The 22,421-nt window shown below is 36.1% G+C and overlaps 2 protein-coding genes across 9 annotated transcripts in view; one reads left to right on the top strand and one right to left on the bottom strand.

The window, feature by feature from the left end:
* Window positions 1–10,542, bottom strand: part of LOC145280196 (sterile alpha motif domain-containing protein 15-like) — an 85,150-nt gene extending 74,608 nt beyond the window's left edge. Inside the window, exon 1 of the mRNA XM_080131962.1 lies at window positions 10,079–10,542. Coding sequence (XP_079988088.1) covers window positions 10,079–10,222 — 144 coding nt within the window. The 5' untranslated portion in view covers window positions 10,223–10,542. The remainder of the gene's footprint in view (window positions 1–10,078) is intronic.
* The window catches only part of LOC145280198 (uncharacterized), a 178,901-nt gene that overhangs the window by 33,692 nt on the left and 122,788 nt on the right, over window positions 1–22,421 (top strand). The gene's annotated exons all lie outside the window — the stretch shown is intronic.

Below are 22,421 nucleotides of genomic sequence, written 5' to 3'. Positions count from 1 at the left end.
TTGAGTACTAAAATTTCTCTTTAATCTATTTTTATGACTTCCCATGTTTTTACCACTGTGAAATGAACTTACTACCTGAATTATTATACACCTACTAATCAAAGAATTCCTCCATTGTGACCATATATCAAAGTCTATTTTTCTGCACATACGAGGCGCCTTCAATAATTTTCCAGGCGTTTTTCGTATGGGCACTTTTGTTGAAAGTACATACATAAAACTCTAGTCCCCTTCAAAGTAATTTCCTCTGGTTGCAATGCACTTGTACCGTTTCAACAACTTCTGGAAGTTCTCTTGTGTGAGGGTCCATCACAGCCTCTTTCATCTCAATTGTCTCATAACGACAGCCTCTAAGGTTTTCCTTGAGCTTAGGGCATAACCAAAAGTCACAGAGAGCAAGTCTGGACTATGGGAAGGGTGAGGAATTGTCTTGATACCCATCTTGGTGAAATAGTCTGTGACAAGGATGGAATTGTGGGCTGGTGCATTGGGACAAACTTCACGCAAATCCTCTGTATTTACAGTTCCTCGCGAACAATTGTGTATACAGTTCCTACACTGAAATCAAACTGTGCACTTAAGGTCTCTATAGACGCACAACGGTCCTTATCCATGAAATTCTTTACTTAAATCAACTCTGGTGTTCAGATTTCCTTACTCCTCCTACCTCTCATCATCCCTCAGACTCCCTGCTTTCTTTGACAGTTTTGTTACTCAAAAACTGATACTCGATTCATGCAGGAGGCCCAAAAGCAGTCTGAAGCATCCCATACTTTTCTGTGGTATTTTTCCAAGTTTAAACAATTCTATTGTATATCTTTCCTCACATCCAGATTGCATTTTTTTAAATTCTCCAGTTGTGACAATCTGGATTTAGTAAGGTTTATTCCAATTTCTGCTGTAGCTGTTCATTTGAACCTGAAATTATAAATGGTCAGTCGTCTGATATTATGTATTTTCTGACAATTTTAAATCCCTGTACGAAAAAAGTCTGGAACCTTATTTAAGGCACCTTGTCCATCTCTTAATTGTCCTGAGATCATCAGAACTAAGCCTGTCTTTGACTCCTCTCCTACATCTATTGTATCATTCTTATATCCTTTCTCTCCATGCAATGCATGTAATTAAATTTTGCTGTCCAGGTTTCACTTCCATACACTTTTACATTGCATCCATATGCCTGATATTCGTTGGTCAGTCGTGATAGAGCTCTGCTGGTACAACACAAGAAGTTGGCAGGGTGTTCTCTGGTTTTCTTTAGTGTCTACAATGTCGTGCCATCAAATATATACTATATATTCCCTGCTGCGACCCTGTTCCTGCGACAATATACATTCATATTAGACCCACTGCATAATTACACAAGTGTTTGCTCAGATGTACTGTCAATCTCCTTTTGTATTGTGTTCTGCAGTCCTAAACATGCTGCCTTTGAAATATGTAAATGAACATAGTTAAATGGAATTGTAGAAGGCGGTACAATGCAGAAGTAACGGAAATTGCAAATAACAATAAGACATAATACACCAAAAACAGAAATTCAAGGAAACTCAAATAAATAAATACATTATAAAAAAAAAAAAAAAAAAAATTTAATAAAACACTACACTCGAAATAACTTTAACCACTTCGTCATAACACATTGCATATATAAATAAGAATTAAATGAGTATATATACACTACATAACGAATTAAATAAAATACCCCCAGAATGAGAACAATATCACTAAAATAAAAGAAATAAGCAAACAAATAAACACACAAGAAGTAATGCAACGTTATACATCTGAGAAGAAATATCGGTAACGATTATCCCCCTTAGAACAACCCATCGAGTAGTCTCCCTTGACCAACCTACTTATTCTATGTCCACTACCACCAAACAGAATGCAGAAACACGAACAACAAATAAATTAGTTAATTAAATCTCCTCAATATAAACATAAACTACTATAAAAAAAAAACAAATAAATAAATTAAAATAAAAATAAGTAAAAGAAAAACAAACAAACTCAATCACATTAAATTAAAAAGCCACCAATAATGTCCGGACAATTATTTAGCCCGATACTGTTACTATTTACTGTTTACAACAACACGTTTGAACCAAAGATAAACTATTATAAAAAAAAATAAATATAAAATAAATAATTTAGAAATATAAAATAAGAATTGAGAAAAACAAAAAAACAAAACCCTAACTATATACTACCCACAAGTCCCGAACAATGATTTGCTGCGGTATAGTTACTGCTTACAACAACACGTTTGTCAAAGTCAAGTAAATATCTGATGAAGAGATCTTTCTCGAAATATTATATTACACGGACATACCACCAGACCGACTTTCCCAGGTAACCACTGTGCAAATATAAATATACTGCGTATATGAAATACGAATATGTACACATGTATTTATAAGTTGTATTAATAAATTTCTCACCTGCTTCAACCTGCGTCTTTCCGTTGTATAATTAAGAGGGAAGGACTTCACTCATAAGGGAAAGACAACGAGACACAGTAGTTAGCCTCGATAAGCGACGTACGTGTGTACCTTTATTGGGTCCGCCATGACAGTCCTTTTTCTCTCTCCTTCCTGGAGAGCTCGATTTAAGGGTACATAACTCAGTGTTATGTTTACATGTTATTTTTATTTTTTTTATTTAAAGTCTTTTTTTTTTTATTATTATTATTATCATCATCCAAGCTGGAAGTCCTTAAATCTAGACGGTAATCGTCTGTTACGGATAGGTCTAGACCTAGCTTAAGATCTTTCATTCTGCCCTGTATCTGTCATCTCCAGGGGTTCATTCTTTATTTGAGTACCTGGTGGGGTTGGTGTTATTTGTATTTGAGGGTGTTGTTGGCTGTCTGGGCGTACTGGGTTTGAGTTTGTAGGTGACTGGGGAATGGATCCTGATTCTGTTTGGTAGGTCATCTGGTAGGGTGTCATCATGAGCCAGGTTGCGGCTATCCGTGCTTATTTTGCAAAGGTAACGGCGGTTTCAGAGTGTGGTTCTTCTGCTGCCATCAACTAATACACGGTATTGTCTGTGGGGGAGAGTTTCAACAATCGTGCCGGTGTTATCCCAGCACAGTGGTTTGTGTCCATGTTGGTTTTGAATTGACACATGTTCCCCAATTCTTAGTGGATTGAGTTGTTGCCTGTTTTCAGTGTGTTTCATGTTGTTGAGGAAACGCTGGTTAATGGCCCTCTCGCGCATGTCGGCGAGTTCCAACCATTCACGGCGAAATTTTGTGGGGTTTGGTAAGTGGTCATTCAGGGGACGAGCGAATAGGTGCGTCACCATCAGAACTTCTATGTCAGGTGGTGGTGTGTTGCGATGGAGTAGCAGTGCTTTTGCCACTTCATCCGTATCCAGTGAACCGTTGGAGCTAACATTTGTTGTTAATATCCTCTTCATATGCTTGACAGCTGCCTCAGCTCTGCCATTGCTTTGTGGATAATATGCCGACGAGACTCGGAGGGATATGCCCCATGTTTTGAGAAATGTCCTCCACTCATCAGAGTTGTATGGGGGTCCACCGTCACAAGCAATTTCCTCCGGTACACCATAATTCACAAAATACCTGCGTAAGATGTTGCATACTGTGGAGATCCTGGCGTCTTGTTGCATTGAAGATACCTCTGTCCAACCTGAATATCTGTCAGCATATATCATATATTTCCGTCCCGCCATGTTGAAAATATCTGTTACTGTCGACTGGAAAGGGTATTCTGGGTGGACAGGCTCCATTGCAGGTTCTTTATGGTTTGATGGAGCAATTTCGTTACAGCGCCTGCACTGATTGCGCTTTTCCTGCAATTGTGCTCCCATACCAGGCCAAAAAAAAACGTCTGGCGTTGCTTCTCATACTGTTGACCCCCTGGTGGCCAACGTGGAGTTGGTCGATGAGTTCGCGACGTAGGTTTTTTGGAATTAATATGCGGCCTTCCTTGAATACTAGAGACTGAACTGTGTATAGGTCGCTTCGCATATTCCAAAACTCTTTAATATTTGGCTGTAGAAGATCCTTGTGTTCAGGGAATCCTTGTTCTATTGTTTCCACGATTGGTGATCCATCGCGGCTTCTTGCTGTATGCGCACCATCTTGATAGGAGATGTTTCTTGGTTGTATCGGGATTCTATTCCAGCTTGCAACGCTTCTTCCATGCTGTCCAATTCCACTGCTGCGACCTTGGTGGTATGTGTAGGGATACGGGACATGGCATTTGCTCCACCATTGGTGTCACCTGGTATTGATATGGCCCTGAACTGGTACATCAGGGTCTGCTCTCTGATATCTAAAATCCTGGGATTTTTTTATTTCGTCCAAGCTACGATCATTGAATATCGGCACAAGGGGTTTGTGATCAATAGCAAGTATCAGGTGGGGGCAGCCTAAAACAAACATTTTGCAGCTTTCCAATCCAAACTTTATAGCTAAAGCTTCCCCTTCAATTGGTGCATACCGGTTCTCAGCAGGTCTAGTGAATCGGGAGCCAGCATATACAACTTTCCAATGTCCTGGCCCACAACGGTGGTCCATTGTGGACGGGCATGCACAATGTTTTTGGAGTAGGGTAAATCCTATTCCTGTTCGACTCCAGTCTGTAGTCAGACATGTTGGGCGATTTATTTTGAATGTTCGAACACCATCCCGTATGTTTTCTAGGATTGTTTCCTTGGATTGCTGGAAGAGTTGTTCCAATGTATCGTCCCAGTAAAACCTGCTGTTATGTTTCAGTAGTTCTCTGAAGGGTGACATGATGGGTGCTTGGGCAAACGCATATGAAACTTGGTTAATCAAACCAAAGAAAGATCTAACTCCTGTAATGTTTGTCGGTGATGGGAAGTTTCTGATGCCCTCAAGTAATTTTTGAGATGGTTTGTACCCTGTTAAGCTGATGTCGAAGCCAGCAAACTCTACATTGTCTTTTGCGAATTGGAATTTTTCTGGGTTAAATACTATTCCATTTTCAGCACATAGTATGATGTATCTAACGGTGTGCCAAAAGGATAGTGCCATATCATCATCCCACAAGATAGTCGTCCACACAGCGAGCAACACGAGGGAAACCTTCTGTAATGGTGTCGAATCTCTCTGTGTAACCATCATTGGACGCTTGGAAACCTTGGGGGGCTCGCAAATACCTGTATCTGCCCCATTCTGTTATGAAAGTGGTGGCATCCCGTGCCTTTACAGCCAGAGGAACACTGTGATATCCGTTCCAGGCATCCAGAATAGTTTTCTTTTTTCCTGTGGGTATCGTATTGACAAGATTGAATGGGGAGGGTGTGTGGTGTGTTTCTCGTCTTGTCATTGCGTTTAAATTTTGGAGGTCGACCGTTCTACGTGGGCTGTCATCTTTTTTGGGCACGGTGATCATTCTCGAACACCATGTCGTTAGTGTCCCTGCTGGCACTGGTTCAATGATGTTCAGTGCTACGTCTGCATCAAGCTGGGATTTGACAGCTTCTTTCCAGTGGTGAGGGGCAGGGATTGGTTGTTTGTGAACAGCCTTAGGTTGGTGGTTGTCGAGGAATGTGATAGTAAGCAGTTCTCCGGTCATGGTGTGTACATGTATTAAATGCACTGCTGGCAAAATAGCATTTGATCCAGCTTTCTATCTCTCCTCGATATTCCGGTGTGGCAGGAAACGGGAGCTTGTCTGGCAGTGGTGGGCATGGTGATCTGTATGGGCATCCGCATGGGGCTAACATTCGGTCAGTTGGTTTGTGGTCCATCTTCGTTGTAGCTACCAGACTATTAATTTGTGCTGGAAAGTCGTCGTTGATAATTTTGAGTTTTTTTCAGGGCCGTTTGTGATATATACAGGCCCTTAACCCTTGGGCTGATGTATATCACCTCCGAACATGTTGCCTTACCGAGTGACATCGTGGCAATTAAGGCCCCCTTAATGGGCAGGTTGTCATCATTAACGGCACGTAACCGATGTCTGGTGCGCAGCAGATGTTCAGAAGTGCACTCCAGATTGTTCAATAAGTCCACCCAGCTGTACTTGTCTGAGCTCCTGTGTCTGCCAAAGCGAGCAATTGGACGGGTTGGTGTTTCATATTTATATGTCTGAATCGTCCGAGATGTTGGTGGGCCTTTGTATCTAATGTGATAGTAACATTGAAAAATGGAGGTGGCTCTGGTCGGCTTGGTGTGAACTTGTTGTTGGTCCATGACTCATGCGGGATCCCCTCTTCTTCCTCTAGTCATTTAGGTTGCACAGTCATTGTCGATATGAACGAAGAATCTTCATCTTGGCTGTCATTTGGGTAGTCTTCCATTATGGCATTTGACGATGCTGTGCCATGGCATGTGGTTGAGAAGTGGTTCTCTTTGCCACATTTGTGGCATGATTTGCCCCAAGCGGGGCATTGTCTTCGTCCTTTTGGGTGTGCCTTGTGTCCACAACCTTTGCATTTGCCATTATCATTTTTGGTCTTGTCTGGTGGTGGAAACTTTCTTGATGACGCAGATTTAAATTGGGCCACTTGTGTGATCTCTGCTGGTCGGAAGTGGTTTGATGCTCTGGCAGTAGATTCTAGAGTCAAGAGACGTCTAGTTAAGTCATTTAGAGTTGGCAGGGACGTAATCTCTGCTAAAATTTTGCTCTGGTGGGAGGTGTCCCGTAATCCGGCAATGATTTGAGATTTGATCATGTCTTTGGAAAATGACATTGTACATTGCTGGTTGCCACAATTGAAAGCGCAGAGCATCGCTTGTGATTTCAACCGGGAAATAAAGGATGTGATAGTCTCCCCGTCACTTTGCTTCATTACAAAGAACTGCTGACGGTATACCTCGGGATGGACGGTTTTCACGGCAACGGATTTAATATATTCCAGCAGCTGCTCCTCTGTAGCATTATGCAGGGCATCCGGACCAATAAAATTGAATAACATCTCATTGACAGATGAATTGCATGCAGATCGTAACTCATTCCGGATTTCTGTGGGGTCGTTAAGTTGTGTCATCTCCTTATAACGAAGCCATGCATCCTTAAAAATGATCCATTTATTGTCTGACGAGTCAGGTTCTATTACTGGTCGCTCGGGCTTCACCCGTGAATGGCGCGACAATGGGGTGGGGGCGTGTTGCCCGGTGGGCAGAAGGCGTGCCATGAGGTTCGTCATCTGTTCTTGCATGATGAGTTGTTGTTGTTGCATTTATAACATGAAAGAAATTGGGTCGATTTCGGCATGTTTTGGTGAAGCTTCGTTTGGGTTAGACATATTTGTGTTTAACTAGAGTGTCAAAAAGTATTGAATATGTATACTGACTGGATATTAAAAACAAAACAAACAAAGAAACGAAAAAGTTTACCACGTGGTGAGGGTGCGTCCTTCATCGTTCATACGTATTTTCATGTTTTATTTTTTAGGATGGGTCGTTGTATTTTTCCTTTGTTTCGTTATTTTTGTTTTTATCCGACTCCTGACACCATGTATAATTAAGAGGGAAGGACTTCACTCATAAGGGAAAGATAACAAGACACAGTAGTTAGCCTCGATAAGCGACGTACGTGTGTACCTTTATTGGGTCCGCCATGACAGTCCTTTTCTCTCTCCTTCCTGGAGAGCTCGGGTTAAGGGTACATAACTCAGTGTTATGTTTACATCCGTTACTTCTGCATTGTACCGCCTTCTACAATTCCATTTAACTACATACTATACAATGCTTCAAGCAAACTACACCCACCTCGTAAATGAACATGTATCACTGTCACATTTTTAGAATTGTGTATTGTCTCTTGTAACTATTGTGATGTTCCTAAGTTTTATGCATTCCAATATTTATGAAATTTCACATGACGGTACTTTGTGTCTGGCAGTATTCTTAAATAAGTATCAGAAATCAATAGTCCAATGAAAGATGGAAAAGGCAATTTTGACCAAAGTTAACTCTGTACACAGCCTAACATCACAAGTTCATTTGAGAAGTTTTATTACCACACAAGCCAAAAGGCCCGATATATGAAATCAATAGTAGGTTCTTTGATATGACGGGCACATTTGAAATGAATGTTTCTATTTAAAGCACAATTGCACCATGATTGATTTTTTTTTTCTTTCATTTTAAACTTAAATCTAAACCGTTATCACTGCACAAGTAGTAAAGCTAGACATAAAATCATTAGGTTCTTGGATATGATAGGGGTGCAATCGAAATGAGTTTCTGTTTAGCACACAATTGAAGTAGGATACTTAACTTTTATATTTTAGACTTTAATTCAAACCCTTATATAAAAAATAATTTTATAAAGTTCTTTACAGTGCAGTGTGGACTAAGTCACTGTGAAGAGGCATGTGAATCCCCAATTAGAGCAGGCAATCAGTCTATTTGATTGAAAAAAGGATAATTTTACTGATTTTGATTACAAAAAAATCTGGAAGTGTGAAACATTCGTTAATCATCATTCAATTAATTTTGAAATGTTAGATACAATTGAAGAATATGTATTTTGATTCAGCCACTCTGAGGAGTCAGACGACAAAACATATGTCAGTGGATAATTATATTTTAAAAATAATGCATATGCCGCTCCCCATTTGGGGTACCAAATTGGTCAAAGGGAAAATTATTCCCAACTCACATTTCACTTTTGTATAAATAATGCAATTCATTTAAAAAGTATTGCAAAAACAAATAACCTATTATTTTGATTACTATTCTCATCTTTCTAATAGGCTGATGTAAGTTAAGCAAAGTTGAGTCTGGTCAGTACCAGATGGGTGATCATTTGGGAATACCAGATGCTGTATGTAGGACATCGACACCTCCTTGCAAGAGCTACAAAAGCTTAACGTTATCTCCCCTGACAAGGATATATATACAGCTGGGGACCTTGTGAATTTAAGTTTCCCATGAAACTTCCACCTTTGGAGAAAGCTGTGTCAACCTGTCTTGGGTTAGTGCCGATTTGATACGGTACATGGACTGTTCTCGATTTGATACGGTACATGGACTGTTCTCGATTCCTCATTCATGAGGGAGTGGAAATGTTAATCTTTGTTATTTTTACTTATTGCCTGTAGTAAGGATTGAACTTTCAACCTCCGCTTAGAATTAACAGACGCTTCATCTGTTACTACCTGGTCATGGCTGATGGAATGAAAACAATCTACGTTAGTTGACAAAATAACAGGTTCAGTTTGAAATTCTGTATAGATTCTTGAGTTCGAAATTAACATTCACAAGTTCCTAATAAAAACTGCTACCAGGCTTCTAGTCAAAAATACCTCCTCCACCACACACCTTTCGGTGGCAACTATGCTAAAAAAATTTTTTTTAATGGGTTGATTTTTTAAATTTTTTTTATATTTTCGATACTTCAAATTGATAGATTATTTGGCGCAAAAGTGTTATTGTACCTTTTCTCTCAAGACATTTGCAGAGCTTCGGTTGTCATAGTTACAACTAATGCATTTATAGTTCTCTAGAGTTATTTCCCTTGCCTTAGAAGTTGACTTTAAAAATCGAAAAACTGAGAATTAGACTTATTTGAAATATGGAAATAAGTTATTTCCATATTATCTGTTACATAATGAATTTAGTCTGTTTATTTATTTTTAAATTAAATCTATATTTAATATTTACGAGACTATTCATGGCTCGTTTGTTCAGTATTTGTTATATAGATTAAAAGAAAAATAGTATATTTCAACAATTGTCAATGTTCATAATTAAGAACAAAATTTAGAAACCCATTCTTAATACTGAGTGGTATTAAAAAAAAAAAAAAAAAAAAAAAAAGCACTTCTGTGCTTTCATCTAACATTTAATGTACAAAAGATATCGTAATAATTGAATTTAACTCAAAAATCCTATCCAGAAATAGCACATTCTGTATTCTCCAGGAGTACCAAAAATATATATTATAGAAAAACTGAGATTATATTAAGTATAATTAAATCAATATTTGTAAATAGTTTAGCACTAAAAAAGTTCATATTTAATGAAGTTTTGAAGGTTTTGATTAAATACGGAATGTCACCCCCCCCCTCCTTTCCGAATACATTGTGTGTTGTAAGTTGGGTCTTTCATGAAAAGTTATCAAACCTGGTAAAAAGGGAAACCCATTTTTTTTATCCATTCCGCTACATCTTCAGTTGTCATGGAAAATATTGTTTGCAATCGTTCATCTTCTTCTAAAATGTAATCTTTCTTCGGTGCAGAGTCATTGACAGCAGCTTCGGTTGCCATAGTTACAAATGATGGATTTATACAGTCTAATAGAGTGACTTCCCTTGTTTTTAAAAAATGATCGAGAATTAGTTATATAAAAGTAAATAAATGAAACCTTGTCTTGAATATTGGTAAGATCACTCGTGACTCGTTCGGCCAGTATGTATGTATATATGTGTGTATATATAAAGCTGAAAGTGTTTTCATAGATGTTAAGCTATAGTTACTGCTAGGTGGACATTTTTTTTTTTTTTTTTTTTATTAACTCGTTTTATACGTTTTTCCTGGCGATGACAATCAAGAGTTGTTCTCTTGAAATTAAACGATGTAAAATATTTTTGGAGGCTCCTTTGATATTTTATCTTGTAGTTTTTTAATGTTTATTTAAATTTTTATATATTTGCATAACTTAAAAAAATGGTACTTATTTTTGTTACCGTGCTAAAATGTTATTTCGAAAGCCATTCTTAACATGAGGCGAGTGTTTTGTAACTATTCTGTGCTTCCACTGTACAATTTAATTAAAAAAAAAAAAAAAAGACTGAAAATTGAATTGAATTTAAAAATAGCGTGGTACCAAAAAAAATAATCAGACAGATGACACGAGATGCAAGAATATTAGAAAACAGACAAGGCACAAAAGTTATACATAACACTTTTTTTTAATTTTAAGTAATGCTTTCTTTAATGTACAATATTAGAAGCCATTTATTTGAAATTAGCATGAAAAAAAGCGATTGCAATAGCCGAGTGGTGGCGGACGTAGAACTGTCTCCCAGCAACATATTTTTATTTATTTATTTATTTATTTTTTTTTTTAATACAAAAAAAAAAAAAATCCGATTTCATTCTTGGATATTAGGGGTGGGAAACATGTTTTTATTTTATTTTTGTCCCCACTGTAATCGGTTAATATTTTAACATTGAAATGAATGTCTAGGCGCTTCTACACTATTGGGACGAAATTTCCAAATTCGTAATACTGAATTTCACATGAAAACAATGGTATCTACATATTCCTCGTATTTTAAGATGATTATATACAAAAATTACGAAAATCGATAAGGTAGAAAATTATTTATTAAAGAAAAAAAAAAAACAAATTTGAAAACGATCGTAAGACAAAGGAGTTCAAAAGTGAGGTAATTTTCTGTTTTGATTTAAACAAGATGGCGGCAATTTTTCACCTGCTAACACGGCTAAAGTTGTTTTGCTTAATAATTCAGTAATATTCAGGTAATTTTGACTGCATAATCTGGAAGCTACCATTGTAACTTCTTAGAATTGACAGAAAAATCGGTTGAAACCATTGTTTTTATCTGAAAACTCCATTTATCGACTAAAAAATTTTGTCCCAATTCTGTAGAAGTGCCGCATGTCCATTCTGTACGATTAATCCTCCCTTCCAACCCCCCCCACCCACGCCTCATCAAGAAAATAAAATTAAATTAGACCAAATGAAGACTTATAATTAAAAATTTGATTTTTAGGGGTTTACGAATTTAAAATTGTTGCGGGCAAGTAATTAACAAGTAAACAAGTCAATCTGGCTTCGGTTTTGAAAAAAAAGTTGACCCGATTTCTGCAAAGTGGACTCAAGTCTGAGTTCAAGGCTAGTGCTGAATTTATAACACCGCATGACGACCAGTGTTCCACTTTTCCCCAACCCTTCTCATCGGTTGTTCCTATTCTCTATATGCCCCTTCTCCGCCTTTTGACCACAACACTGGTGTTTTGTGGTCACTTATTGAGACAATTTTGTATAGTTGTGAGTTGGTGCTCGCATTTGTGGAGGCAATATTCTTGGTGGTTGTTATTCTCATGCTGTGCCCTATGATCGGACTCGTTGGTTTATGCCTGATCGGGTCTTGGTTATCTACCTCCATATGTCAGATGTGTCGTCCGCCATAACTACGTCATCATCAGTCTTTTCCACATCCATCCTCTGTATGTCACACGGGAATACGCTGTTTTCCCTTCTTGGTCTTTGAAGAGGTGGTTGTATGAGTGAATAAGCTGGCAAATCCATAATAGGTTAGATCTTCTGGAGAAAAGGATGATTGCGTAGTATGATCCTGCTGCTTCCATCCAACCATATCCAGTATTGCCTATTATCCATAGTCACGACAACTCTCCCTATTTTTGCCCATCTTTGTGTATATGGCCCCTCCTGATTCTGCACCTGAACGGATTGGCCAACCTGAAGCTCTTGGAGTGGACGGCTGTGCATGTTGTACTGTTCTTTGCTAAGCACATGCCTTTTTGCCATCGCCCTTTCTCTTGTTTAGTTTCTGTCCACCAGTTGTGAATCTGGTGCTTCTTGTGAAGTATAGGGAGGTGGTCACTTATTGTTCAGCCATATAACATTTCGGCTGGTGATAATCCCATGTCCTAGTGGGGCGTGTTCCTAGGAGTCATCATTGCCTATGCTGCTCGATCGTGACGTAGATGACCATAGCCATCAATGCCGTCCATAAGTATTCTTTTGGGTATAATGTGCGGATGATATACATCTTTTTATGCCCCAGTCTCCTAGGAACGATTTCAACTCTAATGAGTTGAATGGTGCCTCTCCATCGGATGATATTTTCTCTGGTGCACCATATGCCCTAAGGCGTCACACACTGCTGCAGCCTTCTCTGATAGTAGGACAGCTTCGATCCAGCTGGTGTATCAGTCTGCATATACTATATAACTCTTCCTATGCACTTCCAGTATGTGCGTGACTTGGAATGGGAATTCTGAGTTTGAGGGTGGAATTAATGGTTCTCTCGGTTGAGACGGGGTGATAGAATTGTATTTTCTACATTGTGCCCTTGTTTGTCGGATACTAATATAACACAATCTGCTGGTCACTGAGGTGTGACCGGCTTCACATGTTATAGTAAATGTCTTAAAGCGGTTTCGGGAAGATATGAATATGGCTGTCATTAGGGTCTATAAAAAGAAAAGCATACCTGAGATGTTGGATGTGCTGTGTGGCTCCTTCTCCCAGGAAATGTCTTGACCTCTTCACCCGGTGGCATCCTGACTGGAATTTTCTTTCTTCATCCTCTGGATTGCTTCGTTGTTTCAATGAGGACCGTTATGGCAGACACAAGAAAGATTACACACTACACAATTGTAATATATATGGAACATAACTATTTTATTTTACATTAGATACAATATATATTACAAAAAAAACTTTTACAATTTAAAACTGGACAATAGGCTTTTCAAAGCTAACTAGCCGAACGTTTTGAGGGAGGGGGTGCCCCCCCCCTCGTTTATGGAGAGACAAAAATTATGGTGCTCACCTCATGATGGCCATAACAGAAAGAGGGAGAGCTCTAGGAAAGGAAATTATGGGAAGGTGTTTCTTTGTATCTCTACGCACATGGTCAAATCACCACCCGGCCATGCTGCAGAGGGTGTTAGAAACAGTGGCACTAAGAAATAGTGCCACATCCCTCCCTATGCAATCCAAAATTTATGAGTATTCATAAATTTCAAAAGTTCCTAATTTTCCGTGGATGGTGGGTCTATCGGCTGTCAGCGATCAATGTCCCTATGCTCTATGTTCCGTCAGGAATTCAGTGAAGCAATTGTTTTCCACCAGGCCCCTGGTAGACTGGTATACTGCTTCAAATACCAGAGAGGATAATCATCCTTGCCCTCCATCGAGGCCATGACCTCATGATTTCAGTTACTCGATTTATGCTCTCTTAAGCAACCAGTATAATACTTTTTAACAAAGCCGGATTTTACGTGAGTTTATCACACCGACCTATACGTTTAATTTATTCTGCATCAATTTATAACATTATTTCAGTAACTGGATTTACGTTCTCTTCAGCAACCAGTATAATGTATTTTAAATAAGTCAGGGTTACGTGACTTCATCATGCCAACCTATATGGATTTAGTAAAACCTTGGTCTTCAGAAGTTCTAATCCAATTTAATTCTGTTAGGACAAGGAGTCTGCCGCCGAACGACCAATAAAAACTATCCACCATGGAATATTTATTAATTATATAAAGAATTAAAGGCACTCGGCTTTCATGAGTTGAAATACTCAATTAGGGCAAAAAAATTCTCAAAATAAACAATTCAGAAACCTGGTATACATTAAGTCGGTGAAATAGGGTGTTAACAATTTTTTTTTTTTTTTTTTTTTTTTTTTTTGAAGAAAACATTTAAAAAAAAAAAGAACATTTCAGAGCACCTCGGTCACAATTAGAAATGGTTTACGCAATGCAAACGCATTTTAAGTTATTACATTCATAATCAACTTTTTTCCATATTTCAGGGTACATTTAAAAAGTATGTTTTGTTTTTTTTCAAAACCACTCTCTTTACAAAAGATCATTAAAATTTCACTCCAAAATTTAAAAATTATTTCAAGTATTTTGGTTCATCGTTAAAATCAATTTTTCTTCCCAAAGGACCATTAAAAATTCCGAGTTTATGTTAACTTCTTTCCAAAGTAATTCATTTATTATTAAAAGCAATCTTCTCAAAAGATAATTTTTAAATCGACCCATTTTTCACAATGAAATTAAATTATTCCAAACATTTGGTTCTTGCTTAAAATTAATCTTCTTAAAAGATCATAGAAAATTCATTTTGAATCAATTTACTCTTCACAATGAGATTTAGACATCCCAAATTTTGTTCATTTCGTAATTATTTTTAAAATTCAGTATACATTTAAAGTTATTTAATTTATTCTTAAAAATCATTTCTTCTTATAGACCATTATCAAGGTCATTTCGAATTCAGAAACTTTTCATGTTAACTTTTTTTTCAAAGTAATTAGTTCATTATTTAAAAAAAAAAAAAGCAACCCTCTTCCTAAGATCACTCACAAAGATTATTTCGAATTAATAAACTCCCGCCACACCTGGGAGTTATATTAGTTAACGACCAGTTCTGTATACTTAACAGCTTGAGAAAATTAAAGTTTCAATTAAAGAGAGATCTTTCCAGACTGACGAAATTTTTTCTTAAGAATTCAACTTTTCGTAAATACTCCTGGTCATATTTCAGGGACCTCTATCAATCATATGGTCCAATTTCAAATAAACCTTCAATTAAAGGATTTGCTCGAATAATTCTTCCTTAAAAATTATCTATAATTCAGGAAAATTTCTTTCGTTAGTCAAATAATATTTCTTTAGAAATTATAAAAAACTAAGAATATTCAAATAATTTTTCTTTAAAAAACAATGAAAATTTCAGAACTCTTAAAAAGTTAATGTAATCATGCAACAGTTGGCTTTTGCAAACATTCGAAGATTTCAGAAAAGTACTTAAAGTGCTATGTTTTATTTTTAATAAAAAACAATTGAAGACATTTAATGCAATTTAAGGAAACATAAGTAATTTTGTTCTTTAAACTTGGTAAGAAAATAAAAATAAAACAAGTCAATTCGTTATTATATGCCCTCTTGCAACCCACCACAGGATTCTTGTAGCTTTGTGTGGAACCGTTTCTCTTTAGAGATGTCCACATGGTGCTATCCCATTATTTGAGGTTGACATACTAGCTTTCAATATCTGGTGTGGAAAGTCGCAAGGGATTAATGCTAAGTCTTTCAGTGCCGATTCGGATAAGTAAAATCCTGATGTGTTCTCTGATATGTAAACGGCTTGTTTGGTTTCTCTTAGGTCAACTTTAAGTTGTATTTGGTGAATGGTATGTGCTAAATATCAATTATTACCGTGGTGGAATAACCGGATGGACTTTGATTAGTGAGAGAAAAAAATGAACATTATGTATATATCAAGGTGAACCTCGGATGTTCCAGAGGTCGTAACTCTGGTAAGACTCGAGGTTATCTTCCTTTTATTGCTTTAAGACACAACGATCCAAAAATGCGGGATCGTTTTACGTTAAATTTATATGCGAAACTGATCTCTTATTCAAATTTTTTTTTTTTTAATTTTTTTTATTCCTTTCTGTCAAGTTTTTCAAGATATTCACACATAATCACCTAAAAATAGAATCTTTTGCACAGGGGAGCAGACAATGTTAACCTACAATAATTTATCTATTATGTTCTGATATGCAAATTTATACTCCTATAAATTCGGTTTTCTTTTGCGTGTATTGATATTCATATTAAAAACCCTATTTTCTATTTATTTAAAAAGAAAATACAATTTTCTTATATGGCTTGTGGAATTGCATTCACTAGCAAAAGATTTAGCTAATTTGCATATTCTTTTAAACATTCATTTTAATTAATTCTCTATTAGTTTTTTTCGGTTTTCTTATGGGATGAGCATCTTTAGTTAACTATTACATGCAATTCATGCAAATATTCTACTTTATCTATCCTTGCATAATATTTGCATAAAAAGTTTACAGGGAACACAAAATTGTTTCCATATATATTCATGTATGCGTATGTATTTTTGTTTCATCTATACAGATATATAAAAAAGTGAATGTGTCTGTCAATTTTTAGTCTACAGACTCGAAATTTGATATACAAGGTACTGAGATTTGGGAAAATCTATGTAATCCGTTTTCCGCTAGAAATTTGGCTGTTAACGGGTAGAAGTTCAACGATTTGACCTTTGAGAACTCTACCAAACTCCTCCGACAATTTGGGGTCTAAACACTTGAAGTTTTAGATATAGGTTCCTTGGACATGGATCTAACTTAACTTGATTTGAGCCCAAAACAAATGTTTAGGGGTCAAATTTAAAAATAGACCGCTTTTTTTTTTTTTTTTTTTGCTCAACATACACCTCCAAACCCCCAGGCAACGCCGGGCCAAAATGCTAGTTTTTAATATATGGCAACAGTTTGAAAAGCATTTGTGATCAAAATCTTGCCGCGTCTCTCACTTCTGATCTGGAGCATGCAGTGCAATAAGGAAAAAATAGCTTGTTAATTTTATGAATTCAAAATCTAATCTTGTCTGCTTTCACAACCAATGCTCAGACCCTTTTTTTGTTCAGTTCCAATTAAAATCCCAAGACTGAATTTCCTACCGGATCTAAAAATGAAAGACCTATATCCAATCTACTCCTAAGGTTGCCAAAAAATGGGTCTTTCTACTGCTGCAAAAGTATAAATGCCTGATGCAATGTGTTAACTTTACAAAACTGTTGGAGTGTCAATTCTACATTTAGGGAAGTGTTGCTTAAGAGATTTTTTTTTTTCATTCCTTGACATAGTTCAAAATCAATTTTATAATCTAGTGGGGAGGATAATCTATTCTCTTCTTTACAGCCCCTTTCTCCTAGAAGAAACCTTGCTAATCTTTCTCTACTCTATCATTAGCATTATGGAAGATGCTAAACTGACCTTTATTCTTTGGGTCCTTCCTGTCATTCACAAGAAGAATATATTTACTAACTGCAAAGAATTTTTCTATCTACATCGGTGTTGTAACAAGTAGGGTTTCTTTCCAAGAATTTTCCATCTGTGAAACCCGTTACCACAGAAATGCTTCCCTTTGAGTGGCAACTTGTTTTCACGTTCAATGACAAACATAGTCATAAATAACAAAATTTTATTCCTTTTATTTATCATTTTCAATTCACACACAGTACCTTTCAGCTGATTATCTATTCATTTCACTAACCCTTACCTTGAGCTTTGGTAAGTACTGACTCCTCAGTAACAAATAAACGCATTACACAAAAGTTTTCTAATTTCATGCATGATTATATAAACATTCATTGGTTTCATTAATAATGATTCACTGGGGTATTTAATTGTAGAATGTAAACTAATTTTTTTTTTTTTTTTTTTTTTTTCACAGAAATTTAGCTGTTGATATTGTTAAACTACAAAAATAATTTTAATGAAATAAGGGTTGGATATTTTAAATTTAAACTTTTTTTTATATATGTAAGTTATTGTCTTCAAATGCACATGAAACCCTTGAATATATTTATTTTACAGTCTCAAGGTATCGGCAGTTCATAACTACTGAAAAGAATGAGGCATCAACTAAAAAGATGGGTTCTGCATTCTAATTTAATTGACTCTTTACCAGCTATATCTGGCAAAAAGTAAAAACTAATGTGGAGAATGTCTGGAAAAGAAACAGAAAAGCTTAAGCTTATAAAATGTTCTATCATAAATTTTAAAATTACCCAAAGAAATAAACAATGGAACACACTTGATACAAATGAAAAAAATAAAGTTTGTGTAGCAATCGATGAGTAGTACAATAATTCCTGGTACTTGAGGAAACCAAGCTAACTTGAAAAGACTGGTAAAGCATTTAAGATTTTTGTCAAATTTGTTCACAACCAAATAATTGAAACCAAGAAATAACGAGACTGAAAAGTTTAAAAGACTGTCAAGCAGATACAAGAAATGAATGGTGTTGATACTTACTCATATAAAACAATATTTAAGACAAAAGTTGATTAAAAACTTCCCAATTTTGTTAAGTAGTCCTAAAATGTGGTCACAGGATGACCTTGACGATGTGAATGACATTTCAAGGTTTTCTCCCGTAGAGTTAAGAGTACTCCATGAGGAAACCAGACCACAACATCAAGTGAAACACACTAATCACAAAATGACACCGACTTACCATCACTATTAAACAAGTCATGCACACTCAAATTACAATTCTGTTCATGAATCAGATATATACTATTAGAAAAGTTAAACCTGTGTTATGACCACCAGACACAATAAATTTGCCAGAGGCTGAAAAGATAGTATGCCACATTTTATATAATTTTCTTGCAAGGATAGTGCATGGGAAGTATTAGGTACAGAGAAAAAAAAAAAAAATGTGGATATATTTGCATCTGCCCATAGAAAATTTTTATCTATTTCACAAGACATTTTTTAGCTTCTAATAGTGATACATGTTTCATAATGTAAGTTGACTGTGAAATTGCAATTGTTTCCATATATATTCATGTATGCGTATGTATTTTTGTTTCATCTATACAGATATATAAAAAAGTGAATGTGTCTGTCAATTTTTAGTCTACAGACTCGAAATTTGATATACAAGGTACTGAGATTTGGGAAAATCTATGTAATCCGTTTTCCGCTAGAAATTTGGCTGTTAACGGGTAGAAGTTCAACGATTTGACCTTTGAGAACTCTACCAAACTCCTCCGACAATTTGGGGTCTAAACACTTGAAGTTTTAGATATAGGTTCCTTGGACATGGATCTAACTTAACTTGATTTGAGCCCAAAACAAATGTTTAGGGGTCAAATTTAAAAATAGACCGCTTTTTTTTTTTTTTTTTTTGCTCAACATACACCTCCAAACCCCCAGGCAACGCCGGGCCAAAATGCTAGTTTTTAATATATGGCAACAGTTTGAAAAGCATTTGTGATCAAAATCTTGCCGCGTCTCTCACTTCTGATCTGGAGCATGCAGTGCAATAAGGAAAAAATAGCTTGTTAATTTTATGAATTCAAAATCTAATCTTGTCTGCTTTCACAACCAATGCTCAGACCCTTTTTTTGTTCAGTTCCAATTAAAATCCCAAGACTGAATTTCCTACCGGATCTAAAAATGAAAGACCTATATCCAATCTACTCCTAAGGTTGCCAAAAAATGGGTCTTTCTACTGCTGCAAAAGTATAAATGCCTGATGCAATGTGTTAACTTTACAAAACTGTTGGAGTGTCAATTCTACATTTAGGGAAGTGTTGCTTAAGAGATTTTTTTTTTTCATTCCTTGACATAGTTCAAAATCAATTTTATAATCTAGTGGGGAGGATAATCTATTCTCTTCTTTACAGCCCCTTTCTCCTAGAAGAAACCTTGCTAATCTTTCTCTACTCTATCATTAGCATTATGGAAGATGCTAAACTGACCTTTATTCTTTGGGTCCTTCCTGTCATTCACAAGAAGAATATATTTACTAACTGCAAAGAATTTTTCTATCTACATCGGTGTTGTAACAAGTAGGGTTTCTTTCCAAGAATTTTCCATCTGTGAAACCCGTTACCACAGAAATGCTTCCCTTTGAGTGGCAACTTGTTTTCACGTTCAATGACAAACATAGTCATAAATAACAAAATTTTATTCCTTTTATTTATCATTTTCAATTCACACACAGTACCTTTCAGCTGATTATCTATTCATTTCACTAACCCTTACCTTGAGCTTTGGTAAGTACTGACTCCTCAGTAACAAATAAACGCATTACACAAAAGTTTTCTAATTTCATGCATGATTATATAAACATTCATTGGTTTCATTAATAATGATTCACTGGGGTATTTAATTGTAGAATGTAAACTAATTTTTTTTTTTTTTTTTTTTTTTCACAGAAATTTAGCTGTTGATATTGTTAAACTACAAAAATAATTTTAATGAAATAAGGGTTGGATATTTTAAATTTAAACTTTTTTTTATATATGTAAGTTATTGTCTTCAAATGCACATGAAACCCTTGAATATATTTATTTTACAGTCTCAAGGTATCGGCAGTTCATAACTACTGAAAAGAATGAGGCATCAACTAAAAAGATGGGTTCTGCATTCTAATTTAATTGACTCTTTACCAGCTATATCTGGCAAAAAGTAAAAACTAATGTGGAGAATGTCTGGAAAAGAAACAGAAAAGCTTAAGCTTATAAAATGTTCTATCATAAATTTTAAAATTACCCAAAGAAATAAACAATGGAACACACTTGATACAAATGAAAAAAATAAAGTTTGTGTAGCAATCGATGAGTAGTACAATAATTCCTGGTACTTGAGGAAACCAAGCTAACTTGAAAAGACTGGTAAAGCATTTAAGATTTTTGTCAAATTTGTTCACAACCAAATAATTGAAACCAAGAAATAACGAGACTGAAAAGTTTAAAAGACTGTCAAGCAGATACAAGAAATGAATGGTGTTGATACTTACTCATATAAAACAATATTTAAGACAAAAGTTGATTAAAAACTTCCCAATTTTGTTAAGTAGTCCTAAAATGTGGTCACAGGATGACCTTGACGATGTGAATGACATTTCAAGGTTTTCTCCCGTAGAGTTAAGAGTACTCCATGAGGAAACCAGACCACAACATCAAGTGAAACACACTAATCACAAAATGACACCGACTTACCATCACTATTAAACAAGTCATGCACACTCAAATTACAATTCTGTTCATGAATCAGATATATACTATTAGAAAAGTTAAACCTGTGTTATGACCACCAGACACAATAAATTTGCCAGAGGCTGAAAAGATAGTATGCCACATTTTATATAATTTTCTTGCAAGGATAGTGCATGGGAAGTATTAGGTACAGAGAAAAAAAAAAAAAATGTGGATATATTTGCATCTGCCCATAGAAAATTTTTATCTATTTCACAAGACATTTTTTAGCTTCTAATAGTGATACATGTTTCATAATGTAAGTTGACTGTGAAATTGCCACATAAAAATGATGCAAAAGCAGAGGCCGGGGGAACGTTTAAAAATTTTATTTAAGAGATTTAAATAGGTGAGCTGCTGGATGCATAATGACCGAAAACCGTGTTTTATCTACCCAGTGTCATGGGTGACTCCTTTAAGTATTTAGCTGTAGCGAGTGCACTTAGGATTAACTAGGAGATGCCTTATTCGAGTGAGACTGTACTTTGGCCAAGTCCTTGAGGGTCTTTCACCCTTCTCATTTACATTTGTTCGCTTCGGAGATGATGGAGATGGCTGTTCAAATGTGTTAACAGATCTAAGGGAATGGTTGGTGTGCCGTCCATTAGGTTGCCTTTAGTATATCTGGGACGTATTTGATTTTTGTGTCGTACCCAGAATTGGTTCTCGACTTGAACATCATAGAAAAAAATGTCCTTTTTGTTTTGCAAATGATGCCCGGAACCCAGTTTGCTTGACGAGATCTAGTTTCATACAAACACTGGCCTGTCAACTAGAATTGAATTTTTTTAAGGCCAAGGCCTGGTTTGTGTCTTTGTTGCTGTAAAGCACCCATTGTGGTACAAGGTTTTCGTCCCATGAGTGCCTCTGATGACAGATCATTCTTCCCTGCCCCATTTGATGAAAGGAGGCAAGTCTGTAGGATTTCATCTGTTTCCTCTCCCCTCGCTTTGAGTAGTGCCTGTTTAAATGTATCCACAAAGCATTCGGCTTGTCCGTTGGATTGAAGGTGATAAGGCAGTGATCAGACATGCATTATGCAGCACAATTTGCAGAATTGCTTGAATGACTCTGACATGAATTGTGATCCATTGTCTGATATTAAAGTCTCTGACAAGCTGTGTTGACTAA

The sequence above is a fragment of the Euprymna scolopes genome, chromosome 7, assembly GCF_053919585.1.
Source record: "Euprymna scolopes isolate OS-2025 chromosome 7, ASM5391958v1, whole genome shotgun sequence".
In the NCBI taxonomy this organism is placed as follows: Eukaryota; Metazoa; Mollusca; class Cephalopoda; order Sepiida; family Sepiolidae; genus Euprymna; species Euprymna scolopes.
The sequence above is the reverse complement of the archived record's forward strand: the minus strand, read 5'-3'. Positions and strand labels throughout refer to the sequence as shown.